Source organism: Hyla sarda, chromosome 3, assembly GCF_029499605.1.
Source record: "Hyla sarda isolate aHylSar1 chromosome 3, aHylSar1.hap1, whole genome shotgun sequence".
NCBI lineage: Eukaryota > Metazoa > Chordata > Amphibia > Anura > Hylidae > Hyla > Hyla sarda.
In genome coordinates, this window is record NC_079191.1 from 313,723,241 (window position 1) to 313,745,234 (window position 21,994).

Genomic DNA, 21,994 nt, shown 5'->3' on the forward strand with positions numbered 1-21,994 from the left:
AAACACCACTGCATTGGATCCAGCAAAACATAGTAGAAGTTGGTCGTATGCATTTCCCTTTTCTATTAAATCCACTTCTGGCTTTAGCTCAAAAAGCTGCAGCAATAACTGCAGTGATTTTTTTCCCCTAAATAATGCAGTGTGTGAACTCATCCTAGCAGTTGTAGAGAGATAAACCCTTGGTAGAAAATGTATTCACATGACAATGAATACAACTATAACCAGTCATTCCGTAACGATTTATTTCATGCCGACATCAAGACGCAAAAGAGAGAGGGGGTAAAATACAGTAATAAAAGAGGGGGTTCCAGAATCCTGGTGGTTTTCCCTTTGATGCGTCATCCAGTGACTGGCGATAGCTATTAGTGCCTGTTTATTAATCTTCACAAGGCTTATCATTAGTTTCAACCTTCATTTGAACAGACCTGTTCTCTTGACTCTGACGGTGACCTGATTCAATGCTTACAGCCAGATTACTCCCAGGGCACTCGTGCATGGCGACTGCCAAATACCAATGTTTTTGTAATTCCAGCTATAATCCGCCAGTGAATGATCTAATGCCGTTAAACATATTCTATTTAGCTTTTTTTTTTTTTTCTTTGCACCACTGCCAGGAGTTTTTTTTTCTTCATTTATTTTGTCACTTTACCCATTCCATTAAGGATCGGGATGAACATTTTGCATCTGTTTGCAAATCTGTTTAGTGCTATTGCACTGCCGCTTACACAGTGGCAAAGGCAAAATGAGCCTAAACTACTTGCTGCTTTTTTTTCTTTTATTATCCTAAAAGCAGTTTCATTTGCAGATAGTACAACTAGCACAAGAATGTTGGAGTGTACTAATCCTTATCTGAAATAGTTATTCACACTTGAGTACTTTAATGGAGCCGTTAGAAGCTTCAATTGCACGTTTTTAACATGTAAATGGTTTACTTTATAGCGGAAGCTGCAATCCCATCCCCAGTTGTTTTGTACTCCATTGTATGATAGTATATTACTACAACATTTGTTTTTAATTCCTGCCCCCTCCATAGATGTTGGTATGGGGTGGGTTAACTTCTCCCTCTCCATCACAGTCTGCAGTGTCAGGAATATTATGAATGTGATGCTCTGACACTACACACAGTCTCTACATTCTGTAGCAGCCTCTGAATGTCAGCATTATTCATTGTCCTGTCAACATTGATATAGTTGGCGGCCTTTTAACCTTACCAGGAATGCCATGCTTTAAAGCCAAGCCCAAAAATAAGAGCAGATGTCCTTGCCAGTGCTCATGAATGGTCAGATATGCATGATACACAACAAAGTGCAAAATATAGCACAACCTAAATGCTGATCAGTTATACCTGTAAATATTTCTCCTAATATTAATATCTATTAACTTACTGAATATTAGGTTATTAAGTAGGACATTATTATTTTAATTGTAATATTACAATTAGTATTACTATTTATAATTTACTTCCTTTATTGCAGCAAATGCCACAGCTAAATTTCAAAGAAACAAGACAGTACATTAGTATAAGGTGAATTAGTTTCCATTGGGCCTAGTTAGTTCTATCTGTTTTTGTTGTGTGCAGACATCATATATCTGATAGTACTTGTAAAAGAAGAATGAACTGGTGCCCTGCTGACTAAATTGTCCTCCAGAGTGGTATTAGTTACAGAGTGTCTTAGTTAACTAAGCTCGATGCTTGGAATGGCACAGAACGGCTGTCATTAAGAATCTAAATAGCTGTGCACCAGGGTGTGTATGCATGGAAGCCGGCATGATAATGTCTATACGATTTATATACGTAAATATTGTGGAGTAGAGCCGAAAACTGTTAGAGCAGTGTTTATTCATTGTATCTAGCTTTGGAACCTGATAGTTGACAACACACAATGTCAAAATGTATTCTGGGTGCAACATCGGAAAATATAGTCGTAGGATCCCACCACTGGATTACCATCTAGTTTACATGATGTTGCCTGTGGTAGTTGCCCCTCGGTGTCTAATGTGTATTCACTACACATTAAATATAGTCAATTAGAGACCAATAAACCAGCATACATTGTTAACCAATACATTGACGTCACACTGCTGCCTTGTTTACAGGTCACAGGCCACTGGAACCTTTCTGTGTAGTTGCTGTGATGTTTAAGCTGTCATTTGACTGTGTGACACCAGTGACATTGACTGTGTCTGCAAAAATGAGCTGAATGGCTTCATCATAAATGAAAAATGATCCTGTAGATTACTATAAACAAGATCAATTCCTCAAAATATAACAACCATGGATTTTCTATGTCCACCCACACTTATGCCCCTCTCAAACAGCCCTGGCTTAAACCATCCTGCCACCCTTACGAAACAGCCCTGGCTTAAACCATCCTGCCCCCCTCACTGAATCACAGGAGCATCCATCCTCCTGCCTCCGCACTGCTTCCCTTCCATTCCACTTGCTTCCTTTTCCCCCCTCCCTATATCCTTGATCTGTTTTCCTCTCCTCTGTAAGTAAGTCCATTTCTTAATTGACAAAGCTACGATACTGCGCATGCACGGGATTTCCTACTATACCCGGAAGCTGTCTTCAGCATTGCTTCATTTGTCCGGAGCAGCGCTGGAGTAAGGGTGCATGCGTAGTATCGTCCAGGACCTGGCCAAGATGAGACAGAGAGTGTAAGACAACGTATGAATATTCATTAGCCAGCGGTGCTGCGGGCTGGGCGGCGGTTACGTCACAGTGCCAGTTGAAGGCAGTAACCCCGCCCGTGCCAGTTAGCAGCTAATTTGAATATACCGAAAACCAGCTATAATGGGCGAACGGAGCAGCGGATCCGGGCAAGGTAGGACTCAAAATGTTCAGCGTCATCCGCACTATCCACAGGTACTCATGGATAGTGCGGGACAAAACATATGACAGTTTTCCTTTTAAATATCTCACTTATGTCTATGGATGTGGGGGGGGGGGGAGTGTAATAGATCCTTCTGCTGCTAAAGGTTTGCTATAGAGAGAGAGCGGTGCAGGATTCCACCTACTGTATGTTTGTGCAGTGCATGTAGGCCTCTGCGGACAGGATCCTATTCCCCTTACTTTCAGTCAGTTATTTACTTTGTCCATGTCTATTGCACTTGATTTTATGTTTGGATATGTATTTAAGCCCCTTATCACATAGTGGGGCCATCATAGCAGCTAGTTTCCACCCAACTTAAAATTAGAGGTGGAAAAAAAACAAGTAAAAAATGCAGTGTACAAGTTACCTAATGGCTCAAAATAGTCACACCACTTATTTGAAAATTTCCTGAAACCAGGTAGGCTTTAATGTGTGTAAAGGAGAATATCTCCTTTTAAAATGATTTTAATCATAGCACAATTTTTAATGTAAATTCATATAGAACCTGTCAGAACTGTCTTTGTATGAAATAGGAGTCATACAGAGGAACAGAAAGGCTCCATTTTCTGATATTACTTCTAACCGACCCTTTATAGTACTGTAGACAGCAGGATACTGATTGTTTGCTTTGTTTCTTTGCACTGCTTTTCATAATAAGCTCAGTTTTGGACGCCAGCTTTAACTGTGATCATACAGATGTCCTGTGTGATCCAAAGCGCTATAATCAAATCTAACAATACCAAAACAAGTGTTCACTAGAGTGGAGAATATAGCTTGGTAGAATGTGTTTTTTTTTCGGTATAATTTTCAGATAAAGCAGTGCAATAATTGAAGACTGTTACTGTAATCGTGTTCTATACTGTGATCCTTTCATGTTTTTGAAGCCATCCTGTTCTGGTGCTAGCGGTGAGGATGGCCAATTGTGCCAATAAGAAATAAAGGCTTCCAAGCCGAGTTTAGACCACTGGCAATTTGCACAATGTTTTGTTAGATGTGCCGCATTATCTGCAGTGGCGTTCCAGGCACAGGCAGGTTGTAAGCATCTTTTGTCAGCCCTGTGGCATTCTTCACTGTACTTGTGATGTTTGTGCAGTTATTGCTTACAAGTAACAAGATATTTCCTTGCCTCGTTTTTTTGGCGAGTCATCTTTTATTCACCCTTCTTTGTCAGGTTGTTTGGCGGAGAGTATGTTTTCACCATGGTAAATCTCCTTCAAGGAAATCCTCCCCCTGTGTGAATAATCACATTTTAGAGGTTACCCCAGGTCAAGCCACGCTGTGGAACTGGAGCTTGCCTGCCTCCCGCTCTCAGCCCCCCTCCTCCTTCCTCCCATAATATATTTTAGGCCTTACACACTGTGGCTTCACGTGACCTTCTTTGCTTTTATGAATGAGTTACATCAGGTTTGTGAGAACAAATCCCTGGAAGGCATGAACTTGAGGAAAAGCATGGGACCCGTCACTCACTCCAGCACACATCCCAGGGGATTAGCACAGAGGATTTGCTAAGCAATCAGAATACAGCGTACTGTAACATTTTGCATTGTTTTCCTCTTTTCTGCCCTTTGCCGTTTCTTTCAACAAAGTTCTCCTCTTTCCCTACTGGTATAATATCACTGTTTGTCTGCGACATCTTATTTGTGACTGCGCACACCTGTAGGGAGATGCTGTCATTCTATTTCCCTGCACTGTTATTACATTAATTGAACACAGAGTCTTTCGTCTTTCCTTAATTTCTTCCTAACCATGCGTAATATGCCCCCCAAAAAATACCTCACATCTTCAAATTCATCAGAAGAAATGTATTTTTTATGTAAGTTATTTTTACGGTAATGCAGTTGATTCACTGCTTAAATACAAATAAGTAAAATAGAAAGAGCTCTTGAGTGTAACTGGAACACATCAAATATTAGCCCAGGTTTATCAAACTGTGTGAGAGAAAAAAATGGAGTGATTTTCCCTCGGCAACCAATCACAGCCCAGCTAATGAGCTGTGGTAAAGTGAAAGTTGAGCTTTGATTGGTTCTTGTGGGAAAATCTCTCTATTTTTCTTTCTCAAACAGTTTGATAAATCAGGGTCATTGGCTCAGATTTATCAAACTGTGTGAAAGAAAAAGTGGAGATATTTTCCCACAGCGACCAATCACAGCTCAGCTAACAAGCTGTGGTAAAGTGAAAGCTGAGCTGTGATTGGTTGCTGTGGGAAAATCTCTCTATTTTTCTCTCTCAAACAGTTTGATAAATCAGGGCCATTGTGTACAGAGAATAAAGTATAAAGAGTATATGGAAGTTGTATTTTGGTTGAGGTGTACCTTCATATCTAGCATACAAGTTGTTTCGAGCCTCTATTGCAGTCAACTTGCTCTGGGATATGAAAAAAATTTTTGGAATGTTTCATCCTCATCTTTTTGTTCTATGTCTTGCTTTATGATAGCTTTATATGGCACGTTTAACCAATTGAAAATCTTTCCTGTTCATTTTGCAGGACTTATCTGGTTCCATTGATGACTTGCCGACTGGAACTGAAGCAACTTTAAGTTCTGCTGTAAGCGCTTCGGGTTCTACAAGCAGCCAGGGGGAGCAGAGCAATCCTGCACAGTCACCCTTCTCACCACATGCATCACCGCATCTTCCGAGCATCCAGGGTGGTGGGCCATCACCATCCCCCGTGGGATCACCTGTTGGGAGCAACCAGTCAAGATCAGGTCCAATATCACCTGCTAGCATTCCTGGTGAGTGTTAATATAATATTATACAGTATTCTAATTCCAAATTGCTAAATGAACAACATGACAAATGTAATATAAAAAGAGTTGTACTGCTGTCTCTCTATGCATAAAGTCACTTGCAGGGAGTAGGATATAATTATAGGGGACTGAAATGTGCGTTGGGAAGAGCTTGTGTGTGGTCCTCCATGTAACTTTATACCTGGGTATATAGTTGCAGTTTGTTGTCCCTATTACTGATGCGTGTGTACTTGCACTTTATGCAATATATATTATTGGACTATGTGTAATATATATCTGTTGTGTAGTATGTAAGTATGGTAATGCATTCCGCAAACCTCTTGTTTACAATATGAGATGAACATTTATTGACACATCAGTGGCCCAACCAACTCCTGTTTTCAGTTGCTGTAGTTCATCTACATCCCCTTTTTAGTGTGTTTTTATAACAAAAAAAAATTGTATTTGTTATATTCCTGTTGCAAAGTTTCTTTTTGTAGTTTTCAGGGAAAAACTTGAGTCACTAAATAGATACGAGTATCCCATATTGAGAAAGCGTTCCGGATGCATTACTAAACTAAGGTCCAAATAAACCGATGGCAATATATAATGGGAACTCTTAGTCCTCTTAGAAATGTTATCATCAGCCTCCAGCCACAGAAATAGTCTTTAGTCAGATGGATGTACAGTAAATATGCAGCAGGATCCTCAAAGACACTGAGCTTGAGTCACTCTTTGTTCCTGAACTTTATATTTTTGGTGGGAATTCAAACTATGTAAATTAGTGGCTGGTTAAGGGAATCTGTCAGCTGAAGTGTCAAAGAAGCTGTGCTGAGCCCCTTCCCTACCTTGTTTGATTGACATGCATGGTTCAGTGCTGGAAGCCAAGCCCTGTATGTCAGTCATTGAAGGCATGGAGAGGTGGGGGAGGGAAAAAGCTCTGCCCAGCCTCTTTGACACTTAAGCTACCGTGTTTCTCCAAAAATAAGACCGGGTCTTATATTCATTTTAGTCACAAAAAACACACTAGGGCTTATTTTATGCCAAATAATTATCAGCCGCTGCGCTGTACTTTGTATTCCTGTGCCCGGGCTGCAAATATTAAAAAACAAACTTTAACTTACCTTCGTCCTCCGTTCCCCCGTTGCGAATTCCCCGGCCTCATGGTCCCTCCGCTGTTCTTGCTGCTTCCTGGTGTTGGGACGTCTCAGAGCCTTCAGCCTATCACCAGCCGCAGCGATGTCCCGCCTCGGCCGATGATGGGCTGAGCCCACTGTGATGTAAGAAGCAGGCAGGCTTCTTACATGACAGTCGGCTCAGCCTATCATCGGCAGAGGCGGGACATCGCTGCGGCCGGTGATAGGCTGAAGGCTCTGGGACGTCCCAACACCAGGAAGCAGCAAAAACAGCGGAGGACAGGGAGGCCGGTTCCTTAGCAACGGGGGAACGGAGGACGAAGGTAAGTTAAAGTTAGTTTTTTAATATTTGCAGCCCGGGCATTGTCTAGGTCAGTGGTCTTCAACCTGCGGACCTCCAGATGTTGCAAACATTCGCAACATCTGGAGGTCCACAGGTTGGAGACCACTGGTCTAAGTCTTATTTTTGGGGTAGGGCTTATATTGCAACCCACCCAGATAATCCAGCTAGGACTTATTTTCGGGGTGGGGTGTATTTTCGGGGAAACACGGTATGAGCATGATCTACAGCGGACACATTTCCTTTAAAATAGAGCAGCAACCTGCAAGTGATTGTCGGCCCATTGATTGTCTGATAGACTGACAGGTAGGTGAGTCCAATTGGGCTGTAACTCATGTTATTGATCTTGCCTGCTTTATTGTACGAAAACACCTGTACAGTATGCTACTCTGCGGTGGGGTATTTATTATTTTAAAAAACATGAAACTCCTTTCAATCCTGTTTTGGAACTTTCCTTAGTTACTATGAAGGTACTGACCTGAAAGATCCCAGGAAGAGATTGAAACGCGTTGTCTGTTTTTGTCTGTTATTAATAGATACATACCTGTAGAACATAATCCTGTGCAGGTGTTTCTTCACAAACAAGGTAGTCAGCAGGCACAGAACCATTTTCCTCCATATTCACAGTGTGTCTCCTCAAGCTCTATTTTTTTTTTTATGAAAAAAAAAGCAGACTAGATCCTTTTCAGAATAAAACATGTGCATGAAGGTAAAAATTTGCTCACCTTTGTGTGTTGTACTATGAGCACAACACCATGGAGGGCTTGGTTCCAAAATCAGTGGTGTAACAGAGGAGTGCAGCCTGCACCGGTCCCGTGCTCAGACGGTCTGTAGAATGCAGAAAAAATCTCCTGGAAATGGTGTAGTCAACGGCGCTCTCCTCTGGATGCTCGGGAGCTGTTTAGCAAATAACGGTCAGGAAGCGGACCTCCGTGCACACAGGGCGGTCACCGTGGTCCTGGGCTCCTCCGTCTGCTCAGCTACTGGCGGGAGTCACATACAGAGCGCTGTAAGGACTTCCTAGCAACTACGACAAAACTCCAGGCTACAGTGCCGCTGCGCGGTTTTCACTTTCGTTACTGAAGCCCAGAGTTTTGTCGTAGTTGCTAGGAAGTCCTTACTGCACTCTGCATGTGTCTCCGGCCAGTAGCTGAGCAGACGGAGGAGCCCAGGCCCGCACTGTGTGCACAGAGGTCCGCTTCCTGCTGGTTATTTGCTAAACAGCTCCCGAGCATCCAGAGGAGAGCGCCGTTGACTACACCATTTCCAGGAGATTTTTTTCTCCACCTTCTGCACTTAAGCTCTACTTAGGATTTAAAGAAAGCTCTGTTTGGTGCAGCAGCTAGATACAGTGGTCCCTCAAGTTACAATATTAATTAATTCCAGGATGACCATTGTATGTTGAAACCATTGTATGTTGAGACCATAACTCAATGGAAACCTGGTAATTGGTTCTGAAGCCACCAAAATGTCATCCAAAAATAAGAAAAAGTGAAGATTAAAGAAAAATAAGTAGATAACTTATATAGATAAAGCAAATCCTTACATATAAAAGTAAGAAAGAGCTGCTGGGAGCTGTAAATCACTGTCTATGTCAGTGTTTCCCAACCAGGGTGCCTCCAGCTGTTGCAAAACTACCACTCTCATCATGCCCGGACATCCTTTGGCTGTCCGGGCATGTTGAGAGTGGTAGTTTTGCAACAGCTGGAGACACCTTGGTTGGGAAATGCTGGTCTATGTAGAGGACAGGAGCTTCTTCGGGGTCCTGTACAGAATACACAATGTCCTAAAAAAGTTACATGGAGCGCCCTCACCTGGTGTCCAAAGGAGCAGCTAACCCTGGTACAGGTAAAGAGTAGTACAGAACAAGTAATACCTCCCTGTACTGTAGGGGGCGCTACCAGACACCAGTCAGTGCATACACTTCAGTAATACAGGGGTTTTACCAGTAAAATGCCCATTCTGATTGGTCAGTTCTTCCAGCCATTGACACATTTCACAGATCTGGACTGTCTGTACATTGTATGTTGAGTCTGGTTTCAAGTTACAATGGTCCAGAAAAGACCATTGTATGTTGAAACTATTGTATGTTGTGGCCATTGTAAGTTGAGGGATCACTGTACAGTACAGCATGCCTCCACTGTGACATATGCTTTGTAATGCAAAGTCAAAAAAGTCAAAAAATAAAGTCAGAGGTTAGTAGTCTTATGTCGGCCGTTTTTTTATTCAATCAATGCAAAATGTTATCATGCTAGGGAGTGCCGCTCCTTTCGTTTTTCTGTATCTTTTTATTTTTTTTATTTTTTATCTTAACTACTGTTTTATGGTAATATTTCATCCACTAACCGATTGATACTGGCCAGAAACACGAGACATTTTTTGACTTGCATCATTATGTACAAGGTCCATCCACTAATTCCTAGGAGCCTGGCATTCAACAAGATAATTTTTCTCCTGATTTTTCTTCACTAATGCTGCCAACGTATAAGTCCCTGCCAACTGCTTAGTGATATTTAGTGTGCTGCCGAGAACAGTCCTGTGATCTACTATATGTCCTGACTGGAAATCCCTACATTTAGCTTTATTTTGACTATAGACATTGATAATACTGTAGTTGTAATAAACATTGCATACGTACATTTTCTGCATTAGTAAATCTGTTTCAAGAACATTATTTTTTATTGCAAATTTATAGACTGAGGCCCTCATTTACTATTCTAAACCTGACTTGTTTTGTCGGGTTTTTTTGGCGCATCTTTGTCTGCAACATGTCGCAGACATCGTGCGCCAGTCTGCGACACGATGCAACATTTTTTCCCGACGGACCCGATGTGGATTCTCCCAAACCCGAAAAAGGGGCGTAACCCGACATTACTGAGCTTTCCCACGTATTTATAAAGGTTTCCAACCCGAATTTGTTGAATTGTTGTGGATTTTTTCCCGACAACTCAGAGGAGTTGGAAACCAAAACCTACAAAACCCACGTGCGACAAACAGGATGCGACATAATAATAAATACCAGGGGGAAAAAGCAGTCGGGTAAGAAAGCAAGATAAACTTACATCCCGATTTTCTAAGTAAATGAGGGCCTGAGTGTTTTGACTATAAAATCCACTTGTCCAGTTCTTCATTTGGCTCCTATCATTGGATGTAGGTCGTGTCAATGTTTTAGTGGATATAAAAAAATGTAAAAACAACTTTATCGAATGTTTTAGCTTCATTCTAACATTGTATTTACCATTTTTTATATACATTTTTAACATAATCTGTGGTAAAAGTTGTGAAACTCTTGATGTCTGCTTTACACCTACCAAATGACCTACATAAAGGTTTTCCACCATAAAAAAAGCTGTGTATTTTAAAAATCCAGCGGGCGTTTATTATTTCACTCAAATGTTTGTGTTTTGGAGTGGTTTCTAATTGTGGCTAAAATACTGACCACAGTACTACATGTGATCCGAGCCGGAGATAGAGCTATAAGCTATATGTACTGGTCTAACTTTTATTCTTCCATTTCGTCTTTACAATCGTCAACCAGAGTACTATGAATAGCATGAACACTATCTCTTATATTGAACAAAACATATACACAAACATAATAAACATGGTATGTTCTAGTGTAGAACACTGATATGTTTCCTAACTTAGAAAATAAAATCTTGCATTCAGAAGCCTCAGTAGTGACATCTAGCTGTCAGCATGAACAACTATTTCATGTCATGCAAGTAATATTGGGAATCTTTACTGCAAAAGGCCGATAGGATACATTAAAGGCACTGCTTATTAGCCCAATGTTTTATAACTGTTCTCTTTTTTTTTTTTTTTTTGTCATTTTACTTTTTAGCTTTAAACTTATATTGTATGGTTTAACCTATTAAAGGGGTACACCAGTGGAAAACAATGGTTTTCAAATCAACTGGTTCCACAAAGTTAAAAAGATTTGTAAATGATTTCTATTAAAAACCGTACTTATCAGTTGTGCAGTTCTTTTCAGTTTGACCACAGTGCTCTCTGCTGACACCTCTGTCCAGAGTAGGAGTAAATCCCCATAGAATATCTCTCCTGCTCCGGACAGTTCCTGACATGGACAGAGGTGTCAGCAGAGAGCGCTGTGGTCAGACAGAAAGGAACTACACTACTTTTTCTATTATTATACATCAGCTGATAAGTCCGGGAAGGATTAAGATTTGTAAATAGAAGTAATTTACAAATCTGTTTAACTTTCTGGCACCTGTTGATTTAAAAAAAAAATTGATTTTCACCAGAGTACCCCTTTAATGCAACGTGATGCGAGGTAGTTCCAGCACCTTGATGTTCTGTTATGTCGAAGTGATTGCATTGTCAGCATACCTGCACATGCACAATTTGGAGGGCAGATGTATACCCAATCACCACACGATTCATTGCTGCCACGGTTGCTGGTATCTGATGAACTCAGATCCCAGCGGTTAAACCTTTCTGTGACGTAATAAAGCCTGATTATTGTACCATTAAAGGGAAATAAAGGTAAAAAGTAGAGTCATTTTGTGAGGGGTTTATCTACATTGTTAACTAAGACAATTTTTTTTGCCCTATTGTAAATAAAAGTATTTTATGTATATAATTTGTATAGGTATAGGCCGCTGTATTCATCAGCACCTCCATGTCCTGTCACAGTAGCAGAAAGCCAGAATGCTTTGTCTCTCAGCTGCAAACAGGAGGAGGAGTTTCTAGCATTCGCGTGGGCCCAGGAAGATGGCACACCAATAGTGAATAGTCCAAACAGGTTGCCTTTAAATGGGCTACAGGATAGAGTAGATTTGGCGCCTGTCCAGTAAGAAAGTGTCATAACTGTTGGGCGTTGTTGGATTGTCTACTAAAGGAGTGTTAGTGGACTGAGAGGCTGGACCATCTTGCCCATTGCAGAGAATGGGGTCCAGAGCCAAAGTGTGCTATGTAGGCCTGTGGAAATGCTGCATAGTGGATAGTCTGGTGTATTCCTTGGGAAACCCATGATGAGAGCTGTCAAATGCCGCTGCACAAAGCCTGGAGAATCTTAATCCGATTATGAACTTCCCTATAAGAATCATTATGGACTTTAGTGGGCTGAGAGAGTCTATTCTTTGGGGAGAGGACCCTGATAAACGCTGTGTGGGCTGGCATGGAGGCAATGGCCCTGATTTACTAATCAGTGTAGGTTTCTTTGTTGGTTTTATTTCCCTACAATTTTTTTTCCATGGTATTTACTAAGGTTTCCCTACATTTTCTACTTTCCCTACATTTTTTTTTTTTTACACATGCTCTAATCTGTGGGGTTTTTGTGGAAACCTTAGCAAATATGTTGGGTAAATATGTCGGGCCCACGCCCCTTTTCGGTGATCTCGCCCCTTTTCCAATGGACACACCCCTTTTTTTTGTGTTTTCTTGGTATAATGGAGAGTTAGTCGGATTTTTTTCAATTCTGGCGCAGACAGAATTTCTGGCGCACAACATGACAAAACATGTCGGGTTTGCAATAGTAAATGAGGACCAATGTGTTTGTCAATTATGGAAAGGGTAGGTTTTGGAGGGATAGGACTCTGCTGGGTCTATAAGAGCCCAGGAGCAAATTGGATTAGGGGGAGCCAGACTTAGGACCCATACATGGGCCGATGCACCTTCACCAGCACGGGAATAAGCATTTGGTCATTCATCGGCTGATCCCTGCCCCATTACACAGGCGATGTCAACCTGTTTAGCTGATAATTGGCCAATGTAATAGGGCCTTTAAACAGCTGCTTCAGGTTTGTGAAGGGACCTTGCTGATTTAACCTTGAGGCACAGATGAACTGAATAGAACTTTGGCAGGATCTGGTAGGGAAAATGCTTTGATGTGGGCCCAAAATAGAATTGATCCCTTTCCTGTGTACTCAATGCAGATTGTATTTTAGAGTTACAAATAGTATGATGGAACACACAGGTCCTTCAAGTTCAACCAAGGGAGTGTGGGAAGATGTGGATGAATGGTAGGAGTAGAAGTAACTTTAAGATATTGATTGGGTGGGTAAAGTACTTGTAAAAAATGTGAAGCCAGCATTGTCAATAAGTTAGTGTAAAGATAACTTTATTGGGTCTTTTTTTAATGTTAACAGTGACTGAAAGAAATTTCTAAAGACTGTTCGTGAGTGTCCTGCAAACAAGTATAAGTGGCCTAAATAATTGTAGCCAAGTATTTTGTTTCTTCATTTTGCAAAGTAGGAGAAAAGTAAATGTTGTGTATCTTGCTCTGTGACTGCTCTTTAGGGTGCGTTCCCAACTGTCGTATATGCAGCGTATTTCACGCTGTGCAAAATTTACGGCAGCAGCGGGAAATTTACGGCAGCCGCTGGCTTGCTCTGTCATCTCAGGACGAGGCGGCGCGCGCACGTTAGAGCCGATGGGACACATGCGCTGTGGATGCACTGTGTAGTAAGACACAGCTGTCCCAGCGCTGGAAGGCAGGATAGGCGTGGCGGCGGCAGGGGTTGGCGAACCCCAAGCCATGCCTATACGACTGTGCCTGACTTTTGGATAAAAGTTTTTTATTAGCAGGAAAAGAAGAACAAACAGCAATAAAGGTTGTGGCTGCAGTCACCTAATAATCATCTGGAACACCATTATAGTGGTCTGGGGGGGTCAAAATATGATGACAGTTGCGCTTTAATCCGCAAGATAATGACAGGTATGATAGACAAAAACAACGTTCACATATATAGTACTGTAATTTGTGTCTGCAGCAAATCCATGATGTATGCGTGTGAACTTATAATCAATTGTGAATAGTTAATGTACTTTGTGGTGTGTGTAAAAGATATTTATGAATGTTGTTGTTTTTTATTTTTTTTATTTACTTTTTTATTTTTTTGCTAAATAAAAATAGCTGAAAAGAGAATCCCCAAGTCGCCTCGTTTATGACAGTCCAGATTTACCTTTTTCCGTCTTTGTTCTGTAGCATGCAGGAAGAACACTGTAGCACATTTAGCCTTGTTTGTTTAGAGGGAACCCAAACAATGCTGTGTTGAATAATGAAATTATCCACAATAAGGATATGTTTGGGAAAGCAAACCGATGCCAGAGCGGCATAAAAAATGAGATTGTCTCTATATGGGATGATGTTTTTTCCTTCTCTTTCTTTGACTAATTTCACCGAAACCAGCAGTGAAAGCTGACACAGCACATCATCAAAATGCACGGCTGCTGCCAGACAACGTAGCAAATGCTAATTTCATTTGTCTTGCTTCCTGTGCCAAATCGTACCAGTTTACTAACAAAGCAAAAATGTAAATAAGGAAACGGTTTCAAGGCTCTGTTTTTTTTTTTTTTTTTTTTTTTGGGCTCAAGTCTTCAAGTCAGCGGTTTCCCTAGTAGGTTACCTCAGCAGTATAGTGTCCGTTAAATATTAAACAGGGGCACAAGGTCTCTGAGAGGGAGAATGCTGAGAGAGGGCATTATATGGGACATTTCGGTACAGTAAGGGATTATGGTCCCTTAGTATTTTTAACTCTTTATACTGCTGTTTTCTTCAAGTATAAAACTAGAGCATAATAGAACATACATTGAAAAGGATGTTATAAAAAATAATGTAATTTATCGACAATAGAAAATAGCGAATTTCTGGATGACTGGGCTCACACTACATTTGTGTGTCTGTTTCACTGGTTTTATTACGTTTAATTTTGCTGTATACAAAAGAGTAGACCATTTTATTGTATTCAGTAAAAAACATACATTGCAGTTAAATGTTTTTGTTTGTTTATTTTAGTTTTTTAAAGGGTACCTCTCATCAAATAAACTTTTGATATATTTTAGATTAATGAATGTTGAATAACTTTCCAATAGCATGTTAATGAAAAATATGCTTCTTTCTATTGTATTTTTCCCGATCAGTCCTGTCAGCAAGCATTTCTGACTCATGCTGGAGTCCTAAACACTCAGAGCTGCCAGCCTGCTTTGTTCACAGCCAAACAGGCTGTGAACAAAGCAGGCTGGCAGCTCTGAGTGTTCTCCTTTGTGAACAAAGCAGACTGGCAGCTCGTAGTGTTTAGGACTCCAGCATGAGTCTGAAATGCTTGCTGCCAGGACTGGTAGGGAGACCCCTAGTGGTCATTTCTTCAAAGTGGAAAATTAAATAGAAAGAAGCATATTTTTTAATAACATGCAATTGTAAAGTTATTCTGCATACATTAATCTATAATATATCAAAAGTTTTTTTGATGAGGTACCCTTTAATGTGTCAGTTTGAAATGGATTCTGTATGGAATACAGCTGAATCCATTTGTAGCATCTGAGTTTAAAATCTGGCGACAGTCCTATGCGTGCAGTGAGATTTGGAGGCGGAGCCGCGCATCACAGTCACGCCGGCACACGGCCCCGCCTCCAAAGCTCACTACACACATAGGGCTGCCGCTGGAAAGCCCTGTGTGTATAGTGAGCAAGGAATACGCAGCGTATTTCCCGCTGCTGCCGTAAATTTTGTGCAGCGTGAAATACGCAGCGTAAACACAAACAATGTGTAAACCTAGCTTTAGTCTGTATATATGATGCCACATAAGAACAATTAGTACAATACTGTGGTTATATTATGGCTAATAAAAAAAATACCCATGTCAACTACTATTAAACTTCTAAAATTGATCATATAAAGAAACTTTAGGTTGCCTTTATTAAATTCCTATACTGTTAAGACTCTTCAAAGAGAGACCAACCATACTGGATTTTAACATGCCCAATCCTTTGTTCTTGCAAGAGATTTGCAATGTGTTAGGGACTTATTTCCTACTTCCCATTGAAATAAACAGGAATGGTAGGCATGTGTTGTTTTTACATGCATTGCTTCCTCGGTGCCTCCGGTATCTCGCTATGGCCTCCGCAGCCATTGTCTTCCTGGTTGCCGTTGATTGATTTGTCACACTGTGGCTCAACAAATCGCCGTCTGAGTGGCAGTGTGATGTCTTCAGGTCTTCTTTCTGGTGTCAAGACTGAATACAACTTACTGCCACTTAGCCAGTCACAGGCCGGGGCAGGACATTGCTGAGCTGCAGTGTGACATATCAACCACTGGCAACTAGGAAGAGGATCACTGCGGGGGTCATAGCGGGATACTGGAGGAATTGGGGGAGCAGTGACTGGTAAGTCTTGTTTGTTTTTTTAAATGCTGACAGCATAGGGAAATTTAAAAAAAAAAAATTATCTTGGAGTTCTCCTTTAAGCTGAGTATTCCTCTACTGTACGGTCCACTTTCCAGCAGTCTCCTTCTTATCATCACATACAGAAGTACAGTGAAGAGAGGATACCATGATAAAAGTGGATAAAACAACTCTTCACAATAGCTAAAACTCAGAGCTCAGCCTCCCTTCCCTGAGGAATGATTTCAGCACAGGTCACAGAGCATTCCTAGTAAATTATTCCATTCATGTGAATAGGGCTTGAACCTGTCTATTGTTACTTTTGTTCATGAGGCTTGCCATAAGGTATATCTCTGAGTGTTATTGAAAATGTCTCGGGCAAGATGGCTGCCGCCATAATAATGTATATTTTAAATTAAAAGTATTTCAAAACAGATAATAAAGAACATGTTTCCATATCTAGCTATAATCCAGAAAAGAAAATGTTTCATTCACTTTTTAAGTATGGATGAAAAAAATTTGTAATGCGATCGCTACATCTTGTACCTAGAGATGTGAAGTCTGAAGCCTTGGGCTAGGCTCACATCTAGGCTCCAGCGTAGATTCCGCATACTTTGACAGCGAGAATAGTGGTGACACAAAAAATAATAGTTTGGCTACTAAATTTTTCAGTTTTAGCCAAAGGCACCAAGGTATATTTGTTATACAGTGTATATATCCAAAAGGAAGCAGCACATTCAAGGTCAGGTAGTGGTAACAGCAGATTTGTCTTTGATCCAGACTCTTATACAGTTGTTGTTTTTTTCTCTTGATATAGAAAATGTTGCAGAATTCCAAGGGTTCCAATAATGAAAATGCTTCATTCACCCATGTTCTGTGCAACATTTTGGCTATGTCACAGGGCTATACAGTGTGCTGTATATATAATCTAACTGACATACAGAATAACTAAACAATTTAATGGATGAATATATATTTCACAGTGTTTTCATATTTCATGAATAAATGAAGATTAATGTAAATGGAAAACTGCATTTCGGAGAGAAGTGTAGCGGTCATGTATTTTTAATCCGTGTTTGTGTGCGCAGTGGAAGCAGCTGGACACTTAACACCTCTCTCTCTTATAGACTCTGTTGGCACCTTGCATGTGACCACAGCTCGGGCACTTTACAAGTGTTTGGAATGGGCCTAGTCTTTTTACTTTCCTAGAAAACCGTTTTAGATTATATTGAATACTTTACACTAAATAACAAACTTTTATTTAAAATTAATGTCTCACCAGCAGGTTGTGTCTTATTATATCATGGGGATGGGAACAAGTTTTGATAATGTAATAGCAATAAGACAAAATTAAATTAAAAATCTTTTTTTCCGTAACCTGTTCATAACCAGAAATGTTTTAGGCCTCATAGAGAGTAAAATTTCATGTTTTAGGACTCTAGGGGTATATTCACACGTACAGTATCCCGAGCATATTTAATGTGGAGTTCAGTTATTTAGTTGACTTAGACATTTGCAGCATTAAATCAGCAGCTTCAAATTCTGTGCATCAAATATGTGCAGAATACTGTGCATGTAAATACACCCTAAGGGTAGGGTCACATTTAGCTCATCCACAACGTATTTCCCACTGTGTATGCGCCAATGCTAGTCACTAGAGCAAGCTCCCTACTACGGCTGGGTAACTCTGTGTGTCTGCTCGTAGCAGATATGTAGACAAGCAGAGGTACCCGGCCGCAGCATAGAGCTCACTTTACTGATTGGCACAGCCGCATCATGCAATACACTGTGATTGCGCTACGTGTGACCCTACCCTAAGGGTGCGTTCACACAGGTGGATTTTCTGTGGGTTAACCTGTGCGAGATTTGCTTCCGATGATTTTCAGCAGAGGAAAATCTGCAGCAGATTGCTTTGCTGCCCATTGAGTTCAGTGGGGTTTGCCATGGCTGTAAATAAAAAAATAAAATAAAAAGTTATGTTTTATTTTGGATGTAATAAGACTATTATGCCAGAGTTTTTTTTTTATTTGCAATGAAAGTTTGAAATAAAAAAAAATAATGAAAGTCCAAATGCAGTAATGTCCGCTCACCGCAGGTGGCAGATCCTTAACACACCTGTGCTCCCGCCCCGACTTCAACAGCGTATAGAAAGGAAGGATTGTCCGGCACCAGGTATGTTCTAAAAGATCACTTCTTTATTCATGCCATAGCAAGGAAACAGACATCTCAGGACTGTAATAATCTGACGCATTTCGCTCTCTCTTGAGCTTAAACGTAGACATTTAAGCTACGTTTAAGCTCAAGAGAGAGCGAAACGCGTCACTTTATTACAGTCCTGTGATGTCTGTTTCCTTGCTATGGCATGAATAAAGAAGTGATCTTTTAGAACATACCTGGTGCCGGACAATCCTTCCTTTCTAAAAAATAAAAATAAAAATAATGGTTACAGTTGTTTAAAACAACTTCTCTTTGGGCTGTGATTGGCCAGAGAAGTAAAGAAAAGGAAATAATTGAGTTTGTATAGCTGTCAAACAACCCTGCCATGGTCCCACACCCTGAAATGAAGAGAATAGATGTGCACTATGGAGGGTTCTCTCAGGGGCTCAATAATAGCAAAAAGGCACTAAAATCAACGTGTCACCTCTTTGAAGGGTTAATGTAACAAAACCAGGTACGTTTTTCTAAATCTTTGGAACTGACAGGCTACAAGGGAAGTTCTGCATCAGGTAAAACATTGTTGGCTGAATGATAGGAAACTAAAATCAGGGTTATGATGAGTTATAAAGAGGAAAGCACAGGTGAAAGCTTCATACTTCAATGAAGCAATTTTTTGTTTGGAAACACTGCTCTAAATGAGAAAAATCCTTTCTTCAGGATGCCCTTTCAACTATTGTGCCCCAGTTATTCCTGGCATACCAGGGCATTTGTCATTTGTGCTCTGTAAGTCCAGATCTAAAGTAGTTGTTATCCTTTGTTTAGCTGAGTCTCAATGTTATGTAGCAATTCTTTCATATCAATTCGTGACACTTTCAGTGCATTTCAATACAAGCTTTAGGGACCATTTCCAGTTATTGACTTATCATGAAACTGTTCTGCGGTGTGTGCAAACAATTTTTCAGAAGAATGTGGCGGCTCCATGCATATTGTGTCTTGGTCCTATCCTGGTTGCAATCAACCTTTTGCCATTCTCCTTTATTGTCCTTACATCCTTAGATGGCAGCACATCTCCTATGATGATCTAGATTAAGTAGCTTTGTAACTGGTTTCATCACTCATTCTCTATCCACGTTTGCACCTTTGAGTCCTATGCAGCATCCCCATGATCTGATTTGTCGTTGACTAATGAATAACAGAATTGGTTTCGGCATGAGACAAACGGAATGCCGACATCAATCCAGAAATGCATTAATCTTTAATAATCCACATCTGCATGTTTTATAAATGGTGTAACCAGTGATTGTTAATGTTGATACTCTCCTTTCCAAAAAGAAAGTGACAAGGAGCTTGTGCTTGGAAACTACATTAAAAGCGATCAAATGAGTGTTCTCACTGACCTTGCTGAGGGTACCAAACTAATGAAAGTTTTAACTTGATTAAAAAGGCATAGAGACATGGAAAGCAGAGTAGTCAGATTTGGGGCTTTTGACAAGGTTACAAAGATACCGCAAAGATATCATCGATAAAGGATCAAGATGAAAAGATGGCATGAAACAATAAAAATGCACATGTTTGTAATAAACTCAACTTCTTTTTAGTCTAATATGATTCTATAGAGAAGAGGAAAATGTTTCTGCATCAAATAGAGCTGATACCCTGTTAGAGAAAGGTGCAATCATCTATAGATCATGGCTTATAGACTGTTGTGAAGCAGCATGTAGCCCATTGGTAAGCTGCTGAGAAACCATATGGAGTTTGCTTTCCCCATGACGGCAGTGGGCTATCTCAAGAATACTGCTGCATGCCAGATGAGCAATTCTACTAAATAAAATGTATGACACAGTTGCACACTTGATGACTAAATTGAAAACAGTGATGTTATCTTTTGCCATGGAGAATAACAATAGGCATTCTAAACTATTGCAAAGTGTTTTGCTTAAAGGGGTTGTCCAGAATTTTTTATGTAGGGTGTCTCCCTACTTGTCCAGAGCACATTTCCCCCATCTTTTTCACAGACTTTGGACTTCTGCTGGCCTGGCAGAAGTCCAAAATCAGGAAATGCTGAGGGTGGTTTGTGCAGCCTTAGCCAATCATAGCTCATCTCAAATACTAAACTACTGTGGGCTGTGTGTAGTAGAGGGAGGAAGTTATCCCCTGTATGGCTTCAGATAAGTTCACGCCTGTTAGGTAATGACTCTTCCCAGTCTGTGAATCTGAGTAGAAAATACAGAGCAATATCAAGGTAGAAAACTAAAAAATTATAAAAATAAAGGCAGGGGGTGGTTTATCATGATGGGGGCAGTGAACTGGGAGGATTATAAAATTTAACAAGATCAGGAGAGGTACTCTGTAACAGCAAATAGAGCTGCCCAGATTCCCTTTCAACTTGTCTAATAAGCAAGCTATGCTGGTCCTCCGCTCTATCAAAAGGGCTGTTGCTGTTGGACATATATGTATACAAGTATGTGATTCCATATTTATATTGGTGTTTACAAATACATTTTTCCTGTAGTTTAGCCAAATTCTTGTGTTTTTAAGTCACTTGAGTATGGATTGTGGCATGTTACCACTGCGGCAGGAAATGTTTGGAAGCACAATTTCTACTTGGTGACTGCCAATGCTAAAAACATTGGAACATTGCACTGATTTTGTCACAGCATGAAATTGTTGGCTTATTGAAGGGTTCTGAATTTATCCAACAAGTTAACTTTCCTTCTAATAAGTAACCAGTTCACAGAATCGAATGTAAGCAGACACATGTTACTTATCTTTATGGGTGCTTATTTACCTTGTAATGTAAAAATGACTACTCCTGTCGGCAACATTGTTGTCTTGTTAATAAGGAGCCTTTTTTTTTTTTTTTTTTTGCTATACCAGATATTTTAACCATGAATGGAACAGAAATTTGCATCCATATTTGCATCAAACTTGCTGTAAATTTCTCCTAATCACCTTAAAGGAAAACAGTAAACTCCCCCTGCACTAACCAGAGGTACTGGCTGTTAGTGCGGGGGATGCTGATCAATATGCTGCCTACCATGCCTGGATCTGCCCTGCCGTTCACCCGTTATCTTCATTCTTCTGGATATGCAAATTAGCTGCTAACTGGCACGGGCAGGGTTACAAGACTCCTTCTGGCACTCTGACGTCAGCACCGCTCATCCGCAGCACGGCCCAGCTTATGAATATTCATCCCCTATGAATGCTTCCTGGCTGATGTTTTGGTCACTTTTTAATGCTGGCGGTGCTTTCACTCTAGTGGTAGCATGAGACCGAGTCTACAACCCACACAAGTGGCTCAGGTAGTGCAGCTCATCCAGGATGGCACATCAATGCGAGCTGTGGCAAGTAGGTTTGCAGTTTCTGTCAGAGCATGGAGGCGCTACCAGGAGACAGGTCTGTACATCAGAAGATGTGGAGAAGGCCGTAGGAGGGCAACAGCCCAGCATCAGGACCGCTACCTCCACCTTTGTGCAAGTAGGAGCAGTAGAAGCACTGCCAGAGCCCTGCAAAATGACCTCCAGCAGGCCACAAATGTGCACGTGTCCACTCAGTCAAAAACAGGCTCCATGAGGGTGGTATGAGGGCCCGATGTCCACAGGTGGGGGATGTAAATACAGCCCAACACAGTGCAGGA

General features: G+C 40.8%; 1 protein-coding gene across 12 annotated transcripts in view; it reads left to right on the forward strand.

Moving 5' to 3' along the window:
* ARID1B (AT-rich interaction domain 1B) overlaps positions 1–21,994 on the forward strand; it is a 405,450-nt gene that overhangs the window by 281,072 nt on the left and 102,384 nt on the right. For all 12 annotated transcript variants that reach the window (XM_056567064.1, XM_056567068.1, XM_056567065.1 and 9 more), the window contains one exon: positions 5,362–5,608. In XM_056567064.1, coding sequence (XP_056423039.1) covers positions 5,362–5,608 — 247 coding nt within the window. The remainder of the gene's footprint in view (positions 1–5,361; positions 5,609–21,994) is intronic.